Source organism: Hypomesus nipponensis, chromosome 17 (genome assembly GCF_054491055.1).
Source record: "Hypomesus nipponensis isolate SF chromosome 17, ASM5449105v1, whole genome shotgun sequence".
NCBI classification, from domain to species: domain Eukaryota; kingdom Metazoa; phylum Chordata; class Actinopteri; order Osmeriformes; family Osmeridae; genus Hypomesus; species Hypomesus nipponensis.
Window position 1 is genome coordinate 13,326,761 of NC_140377.1, and position 22,603 is coordinate 13,349,363.

Here is a 22,603-nt window from a genome sequence, read left to right on the forward strand (position 1 = left end):
TGTGTACTTTCTGCTGTGTGCAGTGCTGTGCAGTAGGCTCTCGGAAGCATGCCGGTAAGATTATGGTAGCCCAAATCAAGCCACAGACAAAAGCAAGCAAAACTGATGATTACTATATTGCCCTGAGAATAATGGACATGTCTGATATGTAATCTTAAGTACCAAGTGACTACTTTGCCAATGTAATAGCTAGGATGAACTGTTTTGTATTGGACATGGCTGAAAACATTGACCACATGCAGAGGTGTCAAGTAACAAAGTACAAATACTTCGTTACTGTACTTAAGTTGAATTTTAAGGTATCTTTACTTTACTCAAGTATTTATTTTTCTGGCAACTTTTTACTTTTGCTCGTTACATTTTAACACAAGTATCTGTACTTTCTACTTCTTACATTTTTAAAACAGGCTCGTTACTATTGGTTTCGGTTTTATTTCAAAAGTTTAAAATGTGTGCCATCCAATACAGATTAGTGGCGCCATCCAGATATACTGATTCCGAGCGTAATTGGATGAAGCATAGAAACACTCATTGGTTAGGTTATACATCTTCTTTGCGCCTGACGCAAAACAAGAGGCGAACTAACGATAATAAGCGTGGCCAAGGTCAGTGTCAGAAAGATATTCGGTTGGCAACACTGGCAAGAAGGCTGAAGGCTCTGAAGACACAGGAGAACATCAAAACCTTCAACATCCCTGGCCCTACCTTGAAGAAGTGTTTGAATTTGTTGGGAGCAAAATTGATTCCTGGAGCATGCGATGCAAACTGTGTAAACCCAAGAACCATGTACTTTTGGCATTCAAGAACTTTCCATCTAATTAAAAAAAACATATAGAGGTAAGCTCTGTATTATTTTTATTATTATTATTATAATGGTCGATTTACAATGCTTGCTACAACTTTGCTAGCATAGGAACATGCCAACATGCGTTGGTTTTCTTGCTAGCAGTTGCCCACTGAAGGATCCTAAGTTAAAATCAAATCAAATGTATTTGTATAGCCCTTTTTACACGCAAGCATGTCACTGAGGGCTTCACATACGCCCATAGAACTGCCCCTCAACCAACCTAAACCCTGAAGGAAGACAAGGAAAAACTCCCAGAAAAACTCCCAACGGGAGAAAAAATGGAAGAAACCTTGGGAGGAGCAAATCAGAGAGGGATCCCCTCCTCCAGAGACGGTTGGTAAGAGAGAGGAGCAATTACAAGTTAACCTAGTTAGCTCTCTGTGATGTTTGAAAAATAAACTGTAGGCTAATTCTGTACCACGATCTAAAATGTACTACACTGTAGTAAGCTAATATTAGGCTATTTAATATTCCGTTTATGTATCAGTGTTTCCCATAGGAAATGTGTTAGTAAAGGGTTGTCATTGTCCTGGGAGGTAAATGACAAATGTATCTCGCCAAAATAATTAATGTAATCCTTAGTGTCACATTTGTTTTGAGCTGTTCTGTTGTTTTGAATGCGATATTGATGACATGTGCAATTCTTTTCAATTCGTCACCTAATTTTAAAGCAGCATGAAGGAGGAATTGCTCATTACTAACGGCTAGTAGCATGCTAACATTAGATAGCACTAGCTGTTTCAGACACCTCGCAAATCCTCTCAGACGTATTTTTCAGTTACAATAATGGGGTTTTTATATTGTACAGTCAGTGTCAATTTCTCGGTAGATTTCTAAAAATATAAGCAAAAAACTTTTAAGTAGCCTACAAATACAATGATCTAGGAGTTTGGTCCGCCATTTAACTTCAGTTTTTTCGCGCTTGTGCTGTTGTATTTGTATGAAAGGCAATTTAATTGGCTGAAGCATGCTTTGCCTCTTGAAAAGTTGAAAATTGTTACTTTAAGCCTAAATTTAATGTGAATGTTTTTAAAGACAATTAAGTCCATGTGGGTTGTGAGTTAAGGGGGCCAAGTCCAGTTTGGAGTTCTATTTAAATTCCAATAAAGTTTGAGAAAAACATGCTCTTCGAGTTTGTGGTCTTTGACACCATTATTATATTTTTGTATGACATTTTCTTTTACCATGTCTTGGGCTCCATGTAGCACTAATCAGCTTTCAATTAAGCTTCTTTTTCTTACAGTCATGTCAACTATGAGGTCCAACTAGTTTAGCTTTAGATGGTAAAAAAAAAATGTTTTATTAAGGTTACTTTTAACTTTTATACTTTAAGTAGATTTTAGAGCCTGTACTTTTTTACTTTTACTTGAGTAAAGAGGTTAAGTTGATACTTTTACTTTTACCAGAGTATTTTTTAACTCAAGTATCAATACTTCTACTTGAGAAACAAACGTGTTTACCACTGACCACATGTCAGTGAATCATATAATCTTTCATATACTTGTAAATACTGCACATGTCTGTGTGCATACTACATTTTGTATGTGTCAGACACCACAAAGTTCTGGAAAAGTTAAGTTATATTCTATTCTATTTGCTATGGCTTTTGCAGTCACTCAACATCAACCACAAATGTGTAATGTTAGAGAGGCAAGACACAAAGGATGGCTCTCAGGGCAGATTCAAGATATACATTGTTTATGTTTAACAATTAGTAAACAAACAATGACAATCACCCCTCCATATCACTCCATCAACCCATCTTGTTATGAAACAAGCTACATTCACTTATTTTTCTCAATATAATTTAATGTCGAGCCGTAACCTACATTCACTACTGCAGGAAAATATTGATTATCTTGTTCTGGTCCATGGTTATCGTATTCAACAGGTGGCAATCACAGAAATCTAGCATCTACCAGATCCTGTTCTAAGCCTGGACGGACTGTCTGGCCTCAGCATTTATTAATGCTGCACTTGTTGCTCCATTGCGTGGAGAAACACAAGGCAGTTGTAACCATCAATGCCACCATGGATGACTATCCTCCACCTGAAATCACAACAAAAATAACATTGGATTTTTTCAATATAAGCATCTATATTTCAAGGTGCTACTACTGTATCAATAACCAAAGTATTCTTATCCACATCAATTCTTGCTCTTAGTTGCTAAACAAGTGAGCTACCTGATAGCGTTTGAGATGTTACAACCTACAGTTTCAATAACCAAGTTATACCAAGAAAATGAGTGAGTGAGCAAGCATCTACCTTCAGTTTGTAGTTTCCATCAATGTGTCATCAAGAATTCAGAGCAGCAACACTGTACCTTCTGTGCAGCTGGGAAGATGGGAAGGCAGCTGCCCTCAGGTTAATGCAAAGTGTCTGACAAGACACAAAGAGTGACAATGCCCAGATGACAAAATTAGGGCTGCAACTAACGATTATGTTAATAATCGATTAATCTGTCGATTAATTTTTTGATGAATCGGATAAAAAAACAAACTCATTAATTTCCTACCCTTTATTTAACCCTTAAATTAGTAGCGTCACATATATGTGATCGTTCGAAAGCGGGCCCCACAGAGTACCGTCAAACATATGTGATTCTGAACATTCCAACCGACTATTTTCCGATAGACAAAAACTATATGACAAACGCTATAGTAAGGCTTCAAAATTTACAACAACACAAGCAGGTAGTAGCATTTCTACGAGTATTATGCTAGGTTGCTAGGTAACGGAAGCTAACTAAAGCTAGCTAGCTTTCGTTTTGAAAAAATAACTCACTCTGGTGGCAGCGTCGGTAATATTTAGAACTCCCTCCTTTAAAGGTTAAAAAACAGAACTGACAGTGCAAATTCACAATGCAAAAAATCTTCAGAATGTGCACAAACAGGCACACAATTTTGAAAAAGTTATTAATATTACCGTGGATTTAATGCTATTTTTCAAGATGAGCAATTTCTTTGAGTTTTGTTTAAAACTTTATTGAAAATCGAAATGTTGTGGAAGTAGGCCAGACTGTATCAGAATAATCTGATGTATCCACCTTATTCTCAGGGGGTCTACTGTAGAAATGATTATGGGTGCAACTTCCGGTGAGTAGCGGAAGTTGCGGTTTGCTATACTTTAGTCCCAGCCAGCCGTCAACAGTGATTCTTTCAAAAGTTATTTCAACTGTAATTTAACTAAAACTGGTTTGTTTTTAAACATATGTTGTCATTTGATTGTTATTATCATTGTTATAAAATGTCATTGCTGAGCTCTGGTAGGCTACCTGTTGCGCTGTTCGCGGCTTTACTAGCTAACAACCAGATATAGCTAAATCTGTGGCTTCAACGACACGTGTTGAACACACACACACAACAAAAAAGGATTGTTCTTGTGACAAACGGTACAGTTTCCTTCGCCTGCCAACAAATGAGGTCTACAAAAGAATGTAGCTGAAAAACCTAGCCTTAAAGAGACCACCCAAAACAGCTACTCATTTCATTCTGTGGACAAAAAGCCGACGGAAGAAATCCACATCCTACTTTGTGTGGGCTACGAAAGACCTCCACAGATTTAATTGCAGTACTGTCAGTAAAGGTGTGATGCAAGTGAATTTTTTTTTTTACTAACCCATACAGGAATTTTTGTGGGTTAGTATTGTGTCCTGGTCCAGCAACACATGAGCACCCAGCCGTTTCTATTTCACCTGACGATGAAACTAAAACCCAGGACCGGTGATGTGGGACTTTGAGGCTCTGACTAGGCTTTATGTCTGCTTGAAGGTAGATAAGGTTGTGTCCCACACCTCCTTTATTAAAACGCAACCAACTTTATTGCTGTGGAGGTAGCTAGCTACTGATAAGACTCAGAGGTTTTCAGGTTATTTATTGCTTCATGGTCTGTAGCAACAGAGTTAATAAAGTAGCTAAATATGCTAGTGTACGTTATTTTAGGCCACTTTACAGGTCGGCCTCCCATCCCTCGATAGTAGAAGGCAGAGGTATGATCAAACTGTTCCGATTCAGGTGTAACAGGCTGTGTTCCCACATGTTTAATTTCGCATCAGAATTAGTTTACCGCAATGACTGTTTATGACCGTTACCATGACAATTGCTGGCTCCGGAAGTCGCGCCCATAATTCAGGAAATGGTTCATGGGAGCTAGGAATAAGGTGGATATGTACGATTTTTTGACACCATTTTGAAAAAAAATTAAGATTTGCAAGGATTAAGCTATTTTCAAAAATTAATGATTTTCTATCATTTTATTTGAAACTTAATTGAACAAGTAAAGGCTGTTGAAGTATACCAGACATTGTTAAGATACTTTGGTGTCTGTTTGAGGTTTAATATTCCCAAAAATATTATAAAGTCAAACATTTTCAAAATGGTGTGGGTTGTTTTCACCCGGTCCCTAACGCGATGCTGCAAAGTAGCGTATTCCGAATGTGAGACAAATGTCGAATATGAAAGTAACTTCACCTCGGTCAATTAACACACTGTTTTGATGTATTCAGTGTGAAATTATCCCACACCTTGGATGACTTGGGTCGTACTGATTTCTCTATGGACTCAAATTAGGGTCAATAATAATTTGCAGGAGCAGAAAATGATTAGCAGGAGCAGAAAACGATTAACAGGAGCAGAAATAGTTTTGCATCCGTAAAAAAAGTGTTGTATTATGCAAATTATTTTTGACAAACACTTTTTTTTACAGATGCAAATACAAGATCGAGTTATCTTGGGGTGTCGATCGGATTGTAGTCAGACCGCAATTATTTGAACAAAAGTGTTTACAAGAAACGGGTAATTGTATTTCAGTCCAAATAAGCCAGCAATTCGAATCCATGTAAACGCAGTGACTGTATCACTAGAGTACTTGATTATTGACAATCCATTCAGGATTAAGGCCGATTTATACTTCTCCGTTTTTACGCACACGCACACGGGGAACACCCTCTCCGAGCCCCTCGGAGAGCTCTGCGTGCACCTCCTGATTTTCCTGACTATCCGTCTGTCCGTCCGTCATTTTACGGATACCCCTTGGCTGTGATTGATCCGTATTAAGAACCGCTTGCGTTAGGGGTGGGGGCGGGGTTGCCGTGACCAACAAGACAAACAGAATCCTTTGACCGCCATTGTTGTACGTTTTTACAATTCATATTTCAGCTAAACAGTACATGTAAATCAGCATCTGAATTAAAATTTAACGAGAAATGGGCAGTGTAGTCGCTGAAAATGTGCTTATTTTATTGATGAAATGGTTCATTTGTAAATTTGCTCTGCTTTGACTTTTTGATAACATAGCCAGCATCGCAGTGCAGCGCTGATACGCGGGTTTTCTATACATGTGTGAGGTTGTCTCTTGCTGTGGTCAAGAGGTCACGCAGCAGGTATCGGACAATATACATATAGATAGAGAATGTGCTACTTTCACCTTTAGAAAGAGCAACATGCAGAAAATAGTACAAATGATGAGTGATGAATGAACCGCTTGGGTTGTCCTCCCTGTGCATTAAGTTGTGGAATGTATACCGTTTAAGGACATGTTTTGGTGGGTGCTATATTTGTATGTTACAGCTCATGCATATAAAGTTCATCTGAGAGACATGTTAGTCAGTCATGCCAACCACATTGCCTGTCGTGGTGACCTGATTCGAGCAGCTTGATTAATAAACGAATTCAACTCTTTTCATTGTGGTGCGTTCCTTGGCCCATCCTCCGACAGAATATCATCATAACAAGCGCCATCAACCGTTCTGGCGGTGAATTGCTTTCAGCACGCAGAGCCGTCGGAGTAGTATAAATTCAACCAATCCGTCCGACTCTGTGCATGCGTTTGTCCGTTAACGGAGACGCAGAAGTATAAATCGGCCTTATTACTACTCCGACGGCTCTGCATGCTGAAAACAATTCAAGTTTCAAGTCTCAAGTTTCAAGTCTTTTATTTGTCAGGTACACAGAACAACACAAGGTTAGACTGGGCACTGAAATTCTTAAGACAAGACAACGCAAGCACCTGGCATAACATAACATATAAGTACACAGAACATAATTTACATCTATGCTGAGCTTAAATAAGTGAAACTTCCTAAATATACAGATATATATATACAGATAAATACATAATCTCATCATAATACTAAAACTTCCTAAATTACAGATAACAATAATAGTACACTATACTAACCCTAAATGCACATAAAACCTGTTTCAACCCTATAACCTATTCTAACCTAAGTGGAGTACAGTACAATAGTGCAAATTTGCAGATCGGTTACGAAGTCAATGACCATACAGGAGCCTGGTGGCGAGGTACAGTGAGGTACAGTAGTGCAATGTTACTGATAGTGCAACTATAGACTAGTGTGCAGTAAATCAATGTCCATATCAGTGTCCATTCAGAAGCCTTCTTGGGTAGAAACTGTTGTCCAGTCTGTGTGTGCGCGACCGGATGCTGCGGTAACGCCTGCCAGAAGGCAATGGGGTAAAGAGACTGAAGGATGGGTGGGAACAGTCTCTTAGAATCCTGCCGGCTTTCCCTAGGCAACGTGTGTGGTAGGTGTGCTGTAGGGCTGGGAGCTTCCTGCCGATGATGAACTCAGCAGAACGGACCACACTTCGTAGGGCCTTGCGGTCCCTGTCTGTGCACCTCCCATACCACACAGTAATACTACCAGTCAGAATGCTCTCTATAGTGCATCTGTAAAAGTTAGAGAGGATGACTGAGTCCATACCAAACTTCTTCAGTCTCCTCAGGAAGAAGAGGCGCTTGCGGGCCGCTTTGACCACCTTGTCCGTGTGAACAGACCAGGTGAGGTCGTTGCTGATGTTCACCCCGAGGAACTTGAAGCAGCTGACCTTCTCCACTTCCGATCCATTGATGAATAGGGGTGCATGCTCCTCCTCCTGCCGCCTCCTATAGTCCACAATCATCTTCTTGGTCTTGCTGATGTTAAGAGAGAGGTTATTGACCTGACACCATGATGTCAGGGTGTCAACCTCCTCTCTGTAGGGTACCAGAAGAGTACGTGGTGCTGCACTGCGATGCTAGCTAGGTTATCAAAAAGTCGGATCAAATTTACAAATTAGCCGTCTCATCAATAAAATAAGCACAATTTCAGCGACACTACACTGCCCTTTTCTCGTCACATTTTAATTCAGATGCTGATTTACATGTACTGTTTAGCTGAAATATGAATCGTAAACTTACAGCAATGGCGGTCAAAGGATTCTGTTTGTCTTGTTGGTCACGGCAACCCCGCCCCTGATGCAAGCGGTTCTTAATACGGACCAATCACAGCTAAGGGGTATACGTAAAATGATGGACGGATAATCAGGAAAATCAGAAGGTGCACGTAGAGCTCTCCGAGGGGCTCGGAGAGGGAGTTCCCTGTCTCTGTGACCGTAAAAACGCAGAAGTACAAATTGGCCTTAAGAATGGGGAAACATGTGGAGAATATCTTCCATCTATCATCAGACCCCTCAGCTGCTCTCAGGTGGTGGCATAACGAGGAGCACCTCGAGCTCCACTCGAAGTGGAGCCTGGTAACCGGAACTGGCTACAACAATAATGTGCTTAGAACATTAAAGAGACTGTAACTTGCACACACTCCAGGCATGCACTGTTAAACACCACTGGAATTGAACACCAATGGCAGTGTTTCCGCTATGTTGATTTGGCCCACCACGGCTAAATTTCTGCCGCCACGGTATCAGAAATACGGCCATACAAAAGGCTGTCTATCAGCAGAGTGCATGTCGGAGAATAGCACGGACACGGGCTTCACACCGCGAGCGGGCATGTGCGCCACTCGGCGTTAAAGGGAGAGAAAGAAAAGAGAGACTGCCGCTGTTCGGAGGATAACTAGCCAGTTGAGATCGCGTGTGGGCGTCCTTGGCTGTGTTCGAAATTTTAGATATCTGTCTTAATCCTTGATCCCTTCCTAGACAGGTGTCTAACTAGACAGGTCCTTTCGAGGGAAGGTATCTCCAAAACCGTTGATTTTGAACAGTCTTTTAAGACAAGATTTATGTCATCGCGCTGTGTGTACTTATGTGCTCGCACTAGCGCGCTCTGTCAGACAGCAGTCAATTGCATTGAGTTTATTGTCACGCAAGTTTATTGTCACACTAAGTCAAGTTAAACTGTATTTAAAGGGGCAATTGACTGGGTTTTGGGGGTATTTCACACTGTTCCTTCAGGTCTCCGAATAGGGTATGTAACATTGGTTGGGTTGAAAATGGCCTGGGTGCTGTTCTATGCCCACTGACAGATCCTCTGAAATGTTCCCGGGAAAAAACACTAGCTTTTCTCCTTTTATGGTATGCTTATTAATATTTAGATAAGCTGCGCGCTGATTGGTTGGTTTTCAACGAGTGAAGTTGGGGAGCAAAAACACAACACGGCCAACAGCAGCACTCGCTGAAACACCGAAGTTGGAGACTTGAAATAAAAACGCGCAAATAAATCTATTGTGTCTACACAACACTGTTTTCAACAGATTGACTATATATCATTTGAAATGATAACATTACTTGTTTCCACTTCTGTTGTTGAAGCAAACTGGATTGACTTGGGTGGGTAGAACGTTAGGCTACAGTTTAGCAACCAAACCATATCCTGATTCTACTCGGCTTTAGTTAGCTAGCTAGCTTTAAATAACTTTCTGAAAAGTAACATGACCAAGATCTGGACAAACATGCATCGTGAATTGTAGATTTACATTACACAGGTTATTTATTTGAATGAAACACAGTCAGGAACATTGACACAGTCCCACGATCTGTCAATCACCCTGGGATCTGCGACAGTGACCACATCATCCTCTGCCAGGAACCTTGGGGTTACCATGGATGACTAGCTCTCCCTCACGGGCCACATCGCCGCAGTCTCCCGGTCTTGTAGATTCACCCTCTACAACATCCGGAAGATCAGGAGATACCTGTCTGAGCACTCCACCCAGCTGCTAGTCCAAGCACTGGTCCTCTCCAAGTTGGACAACTGCAACTCGCTGCTCGCTGGTCTCCCAGCATGTGCAACCCGCCCTCTTCAGAGGATTCAGAACGCAGCGGCCCACCTGGTCTACAATCTACCCAGACGCTCCCATGTTACCCCGCTCCTCATCTCTCTCCACTGGCTACCCATCAACACCCATATCAGATTCAAGACCCTGGTACTGACCTTCTGAGCAGTGAACGGGACTGCACCCGTCTACATCAAGTCTCTCCTGCAACCTTAAACCCCCACCCGTCACCTACGGTCTTCTTCAGACAACCGCCTGGTGGTCCCACCGCTCAAGACTGCCCGGTCCCAACACAAGCCCCCCAATGGTGGAACCAGCTCCCCACCTCCATCAGGGACACTGACTGTCTCCCCATCTTCAAGAAAAGGCTCAAGACGCACTTGTTCCGGGAGTAAAACGGCACTTAAGAATGCTTGGCTGGACTTGTTAGTTTCCTCCAGGATCACAATGACTCTTATTAAGTGACTCATTGCTCTTTTAGGTTAGATATAACGAAGCTAAGTCTTGTACTCGCTGTGAAATATGTTACTGTTGATTGTTCTTCTACAGGTACAGTCCTGCACTTTTGTGGTTCATGTTGTTTTAATTTGTAACTTGTATAACTGCATGCTCTTATGGGTCTTCCCTTTTGGCACTTGTTTAGCTTTTTCACAATGTATGCTTCATGTTTTGGCTACTTGCAATGTTTGGGACAATCTCGTTGTTATGATCAGTGACCTATGCTCTTTTGTAAAGCTCTCTCTTGGAAGTCGCTTTGGATAAAAGCGTCTGCTAAATGAATAAATGTAAATGTAAACGTAACATGAATCAACGTTAGCCCCATTGCCAATAAACTAGGCTAAATTATCACAAATTCTACCTATGCTCTTGCGTAAGCAAGCTAAACTTGTTTACATGCCTACAGTCTTGGTGTTACTATACTAGTAACAGTTACTAGCAATGCTAACGTATCCTGTATCAAGCATCTGCCTTTCTCCAGTTCTTTCAAATAGATTATCTAGACAGGCGGTAGCAATAAGCCACACTGCTGTTCCTTTTCTGTCTATTTTTTCGTAAGCTTCCCTTCTAATGCCAACTACAGCTAGTCTAGCTAGAGTCATTTGATGTGTGTAGAAACATATTTAGCATTCTACCTGGTATGCTTTATTATACAGGAAACGTTAGCATTGCTAATAACTGTTAGCACAACATCATACTGTCCTTATAGCTTGCGGTTGCAATGAGCATACGGTCGGAACAGCACCTCTTTCCAGGTTCAGCTTCCTAGCAAATCCTGCTTGCTATTGTCCAAGGTTGTCAAAACTGTCTTGGGTGAAATGTTCAGAGCAAATGAATGATTGAGTGTCAAACTTCGCCGGGATCTTCTCATAAGACAACAGCAGCCATGCCTGTTGAATGTTTGGCTCCTTGGGAAGACTGTGAGTGTTAGCCTTCCCTGTACAGCCTGGAACACAGCATTTACGACCGTGGTCCATTTTCAATATCCTTGTTATAATTCAAAACGTTCTTCTTTGTAATTCCATATAAGTAGCTTACACAGAGCAGCGCGCAGCTAAACTAGCATTGCAGATAGACACTACCTCGGGCTGGTCTGGATGTAAATTCGGGGGCGTGTCAAAGATACAGACCAGAGCCAAAAAGGGCGGTCCCCGGTCCTACGTAGGACCGGTAGCTTTGTTGAAAAGTGTTTTACAGACACATTTTTTCTTTTTGAGATTTGAATAGGAAAGAGGTGTCAATGGACTTTGATATTCACGGTATGTTCATTTTACCCACCAAACTGTCGTTATTCAACGATGACAAGGTAAAATCGGTTTTGCAGTCAATTGCCCCTTTAAACTTGTGTTTAATATAGGTCAATAGCTCATAACATTTGTGTTTGTAATTAACTCATTTGATAGGATTATGATTAAACTCAGCAACTAGCCAGTGTCTGCACTGCAATGCTAGCTACGTTATTGAAAAGTTGAAGCAAATTTACAAATTAGGTAAATTATAAAATATGTACATTTTCAGCAACTACACTGCCCACTTCTCATTACATTTTAATTCAGATGCTGATTTACAAGTACCGTTTAGCTGAAATATGAATTGTAAAAACTTAAGAGCAATGGTATTCAAAAGATTCTGTTTAACTTGTTGCTCACGGTAACCCCGCGCACAGAGTTCTGGGTAATACCTGTCGCCATAGAGACAGCAAGGCAGCTCAGAGCCTGTTTAAGGAGAGCCTGCCCACTCCCTATAAAGCCCCATTGTACTGAATTTTGTTGCAGTTCCACCAGAGTTCCACTGGGAGTGATCGCGGTCGAGTGCAAAATGAATGGGAGTCTATGGAGCTTAACGGCTAAATTTGTCTTTCGCCTGATTGTCGTTGATAAATCTCAGATTTGATTGTAGTTTTTGCATGTTCAACATGGATTACAGGTCAAAAGTTGAATGAACGAGTACTTATTTCCTTTTGATTTCTTACAGGCTAAGTCGTTGTTGCCCATAACACACTCTGCTAACGAATGCTGATTGGTTAGTGAAGGACTGACTACGAACAGAGATCCCGCTTGATGGCAACTGAAGCAGAACGAGAATGTCAGAGCCTTAGCAACATTTGCAACAACAGTAGCAAGCCAAAACTCTTGCCGTCAAGCAGTAGCTCTGGTCGTACGATGTGTATGACTTCAATGCCATTTACAAAGGCTTTTTAAAACAGAAAGGCAACTTTAAAATAATCTAACACCCAGTGGTGTGTATTTTTTTTGGCCTCCCCTTTCGATTTCAGAATTCAAATTACTAGACAAAAAATTATATCCTGAGAAAAGTGGATTTTGAGGGGTATAGCTCCATAGACCTTCATTCATTCTGCACTTGACCGTTAGCGCCCTAATATGGAACTAGAGTGGAACTGCAACCAGTTCAGAACCCGGAAGTTTCCCTAGAGTGGGAGTTCTCCCTTTATTAGACATTCTCTGGGCAGCTCATATGCTCTCTTGAAAAATGACCGTTATGTGACGTATTTCAAGGTATCTTATTAGAGCGGAAGAGAAGGTTTAAGACATTTCGAACCATAGACATATGTTCCGAACAGTCCTTGCTCTCTTAATAGGAAGAAAGGAGGCATTTCGAACAGAGCCCTATCTGCCTGTTTCTCCAGCAACCAATGGATGCTGAACTACTTCCGCTTTCCGTTTTTTTGTTTCCTGTTCAGCGGCTAACCTCTACTAGCGTACCATGATGTCAACAGAGAAGGCAACATTACATTGATTAGAATAAGTTGTGTTTAATTAAAAAGTTGTTAACATGAGATCAGGTTCAACTTGTGCCGTTGTTGGTTGCCATAACAATTCAAGAAAATTGAAGATTTTGTCGGAAACGTCTTGCTTTGAATATCAACAATTTGGAAGAAATTGTCTGTGTCGCACTATGCTTTGCACTCCATGCCAAGGAATGAGGAACGCAAAACAGCGTGGCTTACAGCTTTGAAACTATAACACCCTCCAAGGAAAGTGTATGTTTTCTCTTTCCATAAAAAAAAAAAAAAAAAGCCAACCGAACTGTAACCTGATCCCGGAGCTTTATCTTTGCTACGCAATAATGCAATAATGACATCATTATCAATATTGGTATTATTAATGGTAATGTTAATAGTAGGTGGATAAATAAAGACAGCAAGTGTAAAAGTACATTTTGTCAAGTGCTGTGTATATGTAGTATTATATTTTTACCTTCCACAGAATAGCTGCTGCATGGCTACATGACTACTACATGGTTACTGACTAACCCGACAATGCAAGAGCAGCCGACTGTCTCAATGAATTGTAATGTAATGTATTGTAACTTGCTTAACTACATGCTTTTATTGTTCTTCCCTTTGGCACTTATTCACAAAAACTGTTCACAATATGTGCTTCATGTTTTGGCTACCCGCAATGTTTTTGGGGCTATCTTGTTGTTATTATCAGTGACCTATGCAATTTGTAAAGCTCTCTCTTGGAAGTCAGTTTTGGATGAAAGCGTCTGCTAAATGAGTAAATGTCTATTACTCCACTTTCCCTCAGCATTACCCATGCTGTATGTTTAGCTTTATTTACATTTATGCATTTAGCAGACACTTTTATCCAAAGCGACTTCCAAGAGAGAGCTTTACAAAAGAGCATAGGTCACTGATCATAACAACGAGGTAGTCCCAAACACTGCAAGCAGCCAAAACATGAAGCATACATTGTGAAAAACTAAACAAGTGCCAAAAGGGAAGACCCATAAGAGCATGCAGTTATACAAGTTACAAATTAAAACAACATGAACCCCAAAAGGTGCAAGACTGTACCTGTAGAAGAACAATCAACAGTCAAATATTTCACAGCGAGTACAAGAGTTAACTTTGTTAACTAACCTACAAGAGCAACGAGTCTCTCAATAAGAGTCATTGTGATCCTGGAGGAAACAACATTATGTCCAATCAAGCAAGCATTCCTAAGTGACTTTGTATTCCCGGAACAAGTGCGTCTTGAGCCTTTTCTTGAAGGTGGGGAGACAGTCAGTGTCCCTGATGGAGGTGGGGAGCTGGTTCCACCATTGGGGGGCCAGGCAGGAGAATAGCTTGTGTTGGGACCGGGCGGTCTTGAGCGGTGGGACCACCAGGCGGTTGTCTGAAGAAGACCGTAGGTGACAGGTGGGGGTGTAAGGCTGCAGGAGAGACTTGATGTAGTCGGGTGCAGTCCCGTTCACTGCTCGGAAGGGCAGTACCAGGGTCTTGAACCTGATACGGGCGTTGATGGGTAGCCAGTGGAGAGAGATGAGGAGCGGGGTAACATGGGAGCGTCTGGGTAGACTGTAGACCAGGCGGGCCGCTGTGTTCTGAATCCTCTGAAGAGGGCGGGTTGCACATGCTGGGAGACCAGCGAGCAGCGAGTTGCAGAAGTCCAACTTGGAGAGGACCAGTGCTTGGACTAGCAGCTGGGTGGAGTGCTCAGACAGGTATCTCCTGATCTTCCGGATGTTGTAGAGGGTGAATCTACACGATCGGGAGACTGCAGCAATGTGGGGCGTGAGGGAGAGCTTGTCATCCATGGTAACCCCGAGGTTCCTGGCAGAGGATGAAGGGGTCACCGTCGCAGATCCCAGGGTGATTGACAGATCGTGGGAGATGGAGGGTTTAGCCGGGATGATGAGAAGTTCTGTTTTGGTGAGGTTCAGCTGGAGGTGGTGCTCGGTCATCCAGGCGGAGATGTCTGTGAGGCAGGCCTCAATCCTAGCTGAGATCCCCGGATCAGTCGGGGGGAACGACAGGTACAGTTGCGTGTCGTCAGCGTAGGAGAAGCCATGGGAGGTGATGATTGGTCCAAGTGAGGTGGTGTACAGAGAGAAGAGGAGGGGTCCAAGAACGGAGCCCTGTGGGACACCATTGACATTGACACTCTGACTGGGCTCTACTGCTGCCTTCAAAAATATAAAGCTGCTGTGTTTCTTCAACAATACTGTACCTATTTTGTTACTATGCAAGTAAGTATATGCTTCTGTGCTTGTGTAATTACGCAACTCATCGCCATCAACACCTTCAGAAAATAAAAGGTAATTAACAACGTTGATGTAGCTAACATTGGGCCATTGCTTCATGTCATCTAGCCACTCCGTCAGACGGGATAGATGAGGGACTGTTACGGTAATGTCGTCACGACTTGTTAAAACATCCATGGTGTGTATCCACCTCCTTTTTTTGTCAATTTGTGCTTCATCCATGGAGAAACACCGGCTTTTACAGCAAACAAGATAGCAATCTACGAGCTATCAAACGTACACAAGCTTCAAACCGGAAAACGATAACCGGCTTCCGGTTGAAACCCGCAATGAATCATGATTAAATTTGTTGACCAGGAAAAAGGTGGATAGTTCCCAGACCCCCACCCCTCGGCTTGAAGCAACGGCCCCAGTGGATGTAGGTGGTATTGCATTTACGGTTAGGTTCCCGTGTCTTCCCGTGTCTTTATTCTATTAACTCCAGTCAACATTTACAAAACTATCTGCCCTAACAATTTTTGTTCGATTCTCGAACCTGGCTCATACTACTAGCCAAAATGGGTAAACTAGCACCCCATTTATTTGCCAATAATAGTTGCCTGCAAATGTGCTCGCGGATACTAACAGGGCACGAGCACAAAAGTTCACACTGGCCGATAGCCGATTGACATTGAGCTGAATGAGCCATAGACTTATATCTAATGAGCACAGGGAGAAATGGCTTGAGTTGTTGTCTTGAGTTTATTCCCGCTATTTTAAAACAGATTAGATTTTTCGTAAAAACGTTCATGACATGATGGCAACTATATTATGTTAAGCGCGAGCATATTTTGTTGACATGTCTCTGGAGCAAAGACGAAGATTAATACTTTAACTGTTAACCACAATAGGAAATGATATATATTTAAATAATATTAGTCTTGCCTTCAGAAGCTTTTGTTAAACACACCCATTATTCTTTTTTTTGATTGTGTCATCAAGCCAGACTGCTTTTGTGGGACAATGAAGATTCTCAGTGACTATGTTTCACCCCCACTTACATCTGATGGAATCGTCTTGTAGCCTATATGGTTCTGTGAATATGCCCCTTGCAAAGGCAAATGTTCAATAAAGTATATTTTACACACAGTTCTCAAGCTTTTACTTATTACATTATTACCAAGTCTTGTTAGATCACGTTATTAAACTCATATCACAAAGAAAAAAAAACACATATGTGATGAGTTCCATCTAGAATAGCCCTATATGTAGCCCTATAACCTATTTCTAAAAACCAAGTGAAAAGAATACTATACAGTGACAGCATACATTTCCGTAAAGTTTGCATCATGTCTCTGATTCTTATCGGACTTGTACCCCATTCTGCCACTGCAATGTCTTAGCTCACACGCTGGCGACCATATAAATCTATGCTCGCGACTGGTTGTCGCAAAGTATGACGTGTACAGCTAGTTGCAAGCGTGCACGAGGTCTTGGAGCTAAGGAAAAAAAGAGCCACTGTTTAAAGCTAGACCGGAAGAGTCGGAAGTGGAAAGATGGTGCTGTCCAGTTTCGCACTCTCGCTTGCCTCACTGCGCCACTGAGCACTTTTCATAGAAATTAATGGGGACGCCATCTTGGAAGACAAAAGTAGCTTACTCTAGTTATATTAACTCTATGCGCCACACACACTTGTTTGGGCTTGCGAGCTGGCTAAAGAGTAGTAAGGCTAACTTTACGTTTTGAGTGGATGGCGAACGCAAGACGCCGAAATGGATGCCATTAAGATTCTGAATGGAAAGTTTACTTTAAAAAAGTTGCCAAATGGTCCCATTGACAAGACCAAAGTGATCTGTGTGTTTTGTCATTGTGAACTGAGCTATCATCGCAGCATGTTCAGTCTGAAATACCTCTTGATGGCCAAGCACACAGCTGATGCAAATTCTCCGCCCCCTCGTCAAAGCCAGGCGATTGCAATGTTGTTTTCAATTTAAAAAAAACATTTGCACTAAGCAATCCCTTTCCACTTTTCCATGTTGATAAGAGCATTCAAATGAGAACAAAATAACGGGACAAAAAGAAATCAAGGTACATTTAGAATAGATAAAAATGCGTTATTAACCGCGAGTTAACTATGACATTAATGCGATTAAATATTTTAATCGTTTGACAGCACTACTACAGAGACATTACTCAATCAAAAGTTAATGAAATAGAGAGAGCCACTGATACATTTTATCACCACACCGATAAAGATTTCCTCAAAGGTTATTTTTGACATTGTCAACTTCCCAGCCCCTTATTGTGTTTGTGCAATGTATTATGGGAAGGTTGCTGATCACTGCAGTCTACGAGCTGCCATGGTAACATGGCATGGTAACACGTCAGCCAGCATGACAGCGCTGAGACACACTCTGATCTGTACGCACCAGCTAAAATCACACTGGAAGTTCACTGCCCTCTCAAATGTGACATGTTAATACTATATACTAAACTATATACTATACTAAAACCATTATTATGGGTATCCTCCATTGAATCCAGAATAAGCATAAATGTGGTAAACACGTTCTCTGATTTCCTCAGACATCCTCTCAAGGCTGTTGCTAAACATAACTCAACCAGGAGACACTTCAAGCAGGACCAGACACTGATTGCAGGTGACTTTCTGTTGCACAGCCACACTGGGCATAATATCGTGAGTTTTAACCCCTGGTAATATGGTATGCAAGACAACCTAGTTAAGGTTAGTCCTGATCAAGAGATGATCCTGAGAAGTCATGCATTCCTATTACAAGGAAAATTGTATCCTTTCCTACCAACCTAATTTGAGCAGCCAGCCCTCTCTGTCTGGGTTGAAGAACGTGTGTGTCAGGTCGTTCCCATCATCCTCCGGGATCTTGAAAGGTTCGCTCTTTATGCTCTCATACAGATTCTGGGTAGAGAGAATACAGAAAGGGAAACAAAGAAGGGTGAGAGGATTAGCCAGAGATAGATGAGATAGAGGAGGGTGGCATTAGTGTCTCATAACACTTGCAAATGAACACACACACAAATATTCACTGTAGCTCCTCAGCTTACCGGTGCATAAAACCTAAACAGCTAGATCCTTCTAGGAAAGGAGAAGTGTGACCTCTGCACCTTAAATCTGGGTCTTGTCTGTGTGCTAGTCTGGGCAAAACATGAGATCGAAGAAGAGACTAGGAGAAAAACTCAGTAAATTTCCTGACAGTGTGCCCTTTTAAAACTTGGCCACAGGCTGTGGGTTTAACATTCAGCAAATGTGACATTATTAATACTGCTCATCTGCTTAAACACACACACACTGACACACTGACACAAAGACAAACACACACACCCCCACACACACATACACTCGCACACACACAAGCAGACACACACACACCCTGAGCAGCTCCTCAGGCAGGTCGCCCCCCTCGTTGATGCCTCTGTTCATGGAGATGAAGCGCTCCACAGGGGGCTTGTCCCTCACGTTTGGGTTGTGCAGGCTGGTGTTCAGCATGATGACGGCAAAAGACAGCACGTAACACGTGTCTGAGGTAAAAACAAACAGAATAATACAGAATATCAGGGGAACCCAGCATCATACCTTCAAACTTGAAATACTGTTTTGAAGTAGTTGTGTTTGGGACTGTTTACTGTACACAAACTCAAACTGAGAGGACATTGTGATCTTTCTAATGATATAAAAAATCTGGACCAACCTCAGGGATATCCAGTTACTGTCAATTTAGTTAGTAACTGTCATGTAACGTTTATGTTATGTAAAAAAAATCCCATTATAATATACCATCTAGTAGAGACTGAGACGCTGTACTGACAAGAAGGGGTTGTGTGTGGCTGTCATGATATATATAGTGAATCAGACGAACAACGTGAGTTATCACCCAGCAGTACTCCTGTCTGACAGACTCATCACTGACTTTCAAAGTGATAAACTAATCAGTTACAGTAAGAGAAGTCAAGCATTGTCACCCATGCACACATTCATTAGCCCAAACCATGGATCTACCACAGTTATCAACTCACTCCTCCCACACACAGACCCACACATTTCCTACATTTACATTACATATACATTTATTCATTTAGCAGACGCTTTTATCCAAAGCCACTTCCAAGAGAGAGCTTTACAAAGTGCCCCAAAACATTGCGAGTAACAATATATCACAGCGAGGACAAAAATGTAACTCAGTTACTACTAACCACAGGAGCAACAAGTCTCTAAGCAAGAGTCATTGTGATCCTTGAGGAAACTAACAATCGGGTCAAGCAAACCATTCCTAAGTACCGTTGTACTTCAGAACAAGTGCGTCTTGAGCCTTTTCTTGAAGGTGAAGAGACAGTCAGTGTCTCTGATGGAGGTGGGGAGTTGATTCCATCCCTGGGGGGCCAGACAGGAGAAGAGCTTGTGTTGAGACCAGGCGGTCTTGAGCGGTGGGACCACCAGGCGGTTGTCTGAAGAAGACCGAAGACCGTAGGTGACGGGTGGGGGTGTAAGGCTGCAGGAGAGACTTGATGTAGTCGGGTGCAGTCCTGTTCACTGCTCAGAAGGTCAGTATCAGGGTCTTGAACCTGATACGGGCCGTGAGGGGTAGCCAGTGGAGAGAGATAAGGAGCGAGGTAACAAGGGAGCGTCTGGGTAGATTGTAGACCAGGCGGGCTGCTGCGTTCTGAATCCTCTGAAGAGGGCGGGTTGCACATGCTGGGAGACCAGCGAGCAGCAGTAGTCCAACTTGGAGAGGACAAGTGCTTGGACTAGCAGCTGGGTGGAGTGCTCAGACAGGTATCTCCCGATCTTACGGATGTTGTAGAGGGTGAATCTACACGACCGGAAGACTGCAGCAATGTGGGCTGTGAGGGAGAGCTCGTCATCCATGGTCACCCCGAGGTTCCTGGTAGAGGATGAAGGGGTCACCGTCGCAGATCCCACGTGATTGATGAAAAGTTCTGTTTCGGTGAGGTTCAGCTGGAGGTGGTCCTTGGTAATCCAGGCGGAGATGTGTACATGTGTACACAAGCAATGTGTACACAAACATCTTATATAACACAGAAGGTTCTACATCACAGGATCACAGGATTCAAACACACATACATACACACACAAATATACACATACATACTGTAAACACACACATACATAATGTACACACACAAACACACAAACACCAGAACTACACATACAAACACACACATGCCCCACCCCAAATACCATATATCATGTTTATTCCCTATGGAAGAACCAACCAGTCGCAGCATCTCCTACTTAGTCTGGGAGTGTCACCACTGCACTACATACATATTCATCACCTTCCCTGTCACCACTTCACTGGACCAACCGTCACCCTTGGTAACCTTAGGGACAGGGGACAACGTGTGGCATGTGCACACAGCACTAACGACCCTCTCCTATTGACCAGCGATCAATATTATTATCATCATGGTGATTACACAGCAACTAGCAGTCTGTCGGTCGACACTGAGTCATTAAATATTTCAGTAATTAGACAGAGTTAATTTCAGATCGGTAGTGAACTTTCTAGAAAGGTTATCATTTCCAGATATCATTCTTCTGCTCGTTTGTTAATTATTAGGATATCAGTCTTGACTGATAATCTAGGTATTTACGTGTATGTGTGTTTGTATGTGTGCATGTTTGTATATGTGTAGCATTGTACCTGTGGACTGGAAGACGCCTGGGTTGCATTGGCAATACCTGGAGGCAAAGGCCTCCATCATGCGGTCGATCTTCTGGGCCTCGCCTGGGAGTCTGAAGCTCCACAGAAATTGCCTACACCAGCAGAGAGAGAGAGAAAAACAAAGAGAGAGCGAAATAGAGAGTTACAGAGAGAGAGAGGAGAGAGGGAGAGAGATAGAATTACAGAGGAGAGAAAGAAACAGGGAGGAAGAGTGAGAACAGGCGAGGGTAAGACAGAGGGACCTGTTAAGGAGAGGCTCTCAACAATGTAAAAGGGAGCCGTCATTATAATGTCCATGATAAACTACAATGCATCCATGAAAGTGTAAAACCAATTTCAACTGAACACAAAGACTGAATAACGGGAGGGTCCACGCCTGCAGCTTTTTAATTTCTAGATGATGGAGCCTACTATCATCATATAGCAGGCTTTGTTTCCGATGTTCAATAAATTATTTGTTAGTCCTCTCCTCAAGTGTCTCCTCCACTGACACAAGAGGAACATGAGAAGACAGACACACATTCAAGCCCCCACCTCCCCCCCCCCACACACACATACATAAACACAAACAGCTCACCTTAAAGCTTGTACAAGATTAAGGTCTGAGAACTCATGAAGCTCCACAAAAGCCTGCAGGACTTTGATGTTGAAGTCATCACTGCAAGAGAAACATGTCACATCAAACACTAAACATGGCCAGGTTTATTCTGCCATGCTGTTACTGAATTATCCTCACGTCTCCTAAATAGATAAGAACCTCCTCAATAGATTGTTACATTGTTAACAAGATTGTTAAAGGAATTTGCACTTTCAAGTTTTTTTAACTCTAAAAATGCATTTTCAGGTAAGGTTGGAGGGCCTCAAACACTGCAAAGCTATTGTACCAGGACCAAGATCCAACTATTGAAACATTGTTTTGACATTCTCACAGAATTGGTTGGAGATTAGAACCACATGTAGCCAGAGCTATTCCACTGTCTCCAACTCACCACAGAAACATCCAGACACTCCATTTCCTGAGGATTAATGCCCATGTCTGAGCAGTCCAAGAGAGAATAATGGAAGAAAGGAAAGAAAAGGAAGAGGAAACATGAAGGAGTAAATGAAGCCAAAACTGACCGTTCTCCTAGGTAGTCTCCAATGACTGTTTTGTTGAGGCCCTCACCCTTGTAAAGGAACTGTGCTATGTCCTCGGGCGTGTTCTGTAGAAGGTCGTTCTCCAGGAGGAACTGTATCCCCTGGAAAACAAACACGCAGTGTGTCAGTTATCTGTTTCGATGCAGGTGTCAGGAGGCCTTGCAGGACATTACAAGAACTTACTCTGAGATAAGACCAGATAGAATCGAGGATGTGGTGCAATTTTAATATTGCCCTGAAGTTGCTTGAAGTACATCTTAGTTCTTTATGGACTCATTGAGATAGTTATTTAGGCTAGCATGAGAAAAACAAATGTATATTTAAGCCCTAGGAGGACATCACAGTTTTATATTTTAGAAGTTGTGGCTTGAGAATTACAATACCGTATTTCTTCGA

The 22,603-nt window shown here is 42.1% G+C and overlaps 1 protein-coding gene across 2 annotated transcripts in view; it reads right to left on the minus strand.

Annotated features, from left to right (window-relative positions):
• The window catches only part of cyth3b (cytohesin 3b), an 89,109-nt gene that overhangs the window by 19,925 nt on the left and 46,581 nt on the right, over nt 1–22,603 (minus strand). For both annotated transcript variants that reach the window (XM_084678032.1, XM_084678033.1), the window contains exons 5-9: nt 22,190–22,308; nt 21,648–21,728; nt 21,050–21,162; nt 18,757–18,905; nt 18,174–18,285 (exon numbers count right to left, since the gene is read on the minus strand). In XM_084678032.1, coding sequence (XP_084534158.1) covers nt 18,174–18,285; nt 18,757–18,905; nt 21,050–21,162; nt 21,648–21,728; nt 22,190–22,308 — 574 coding nt within the window. The remainder of the gene's footprint in view (nt 1–18,173; nt 18,286–18,756; nt 18,906–21,049; nt 21,163–21,647; nt 21,729–22,189; nt 22,309–22,603) is intronic.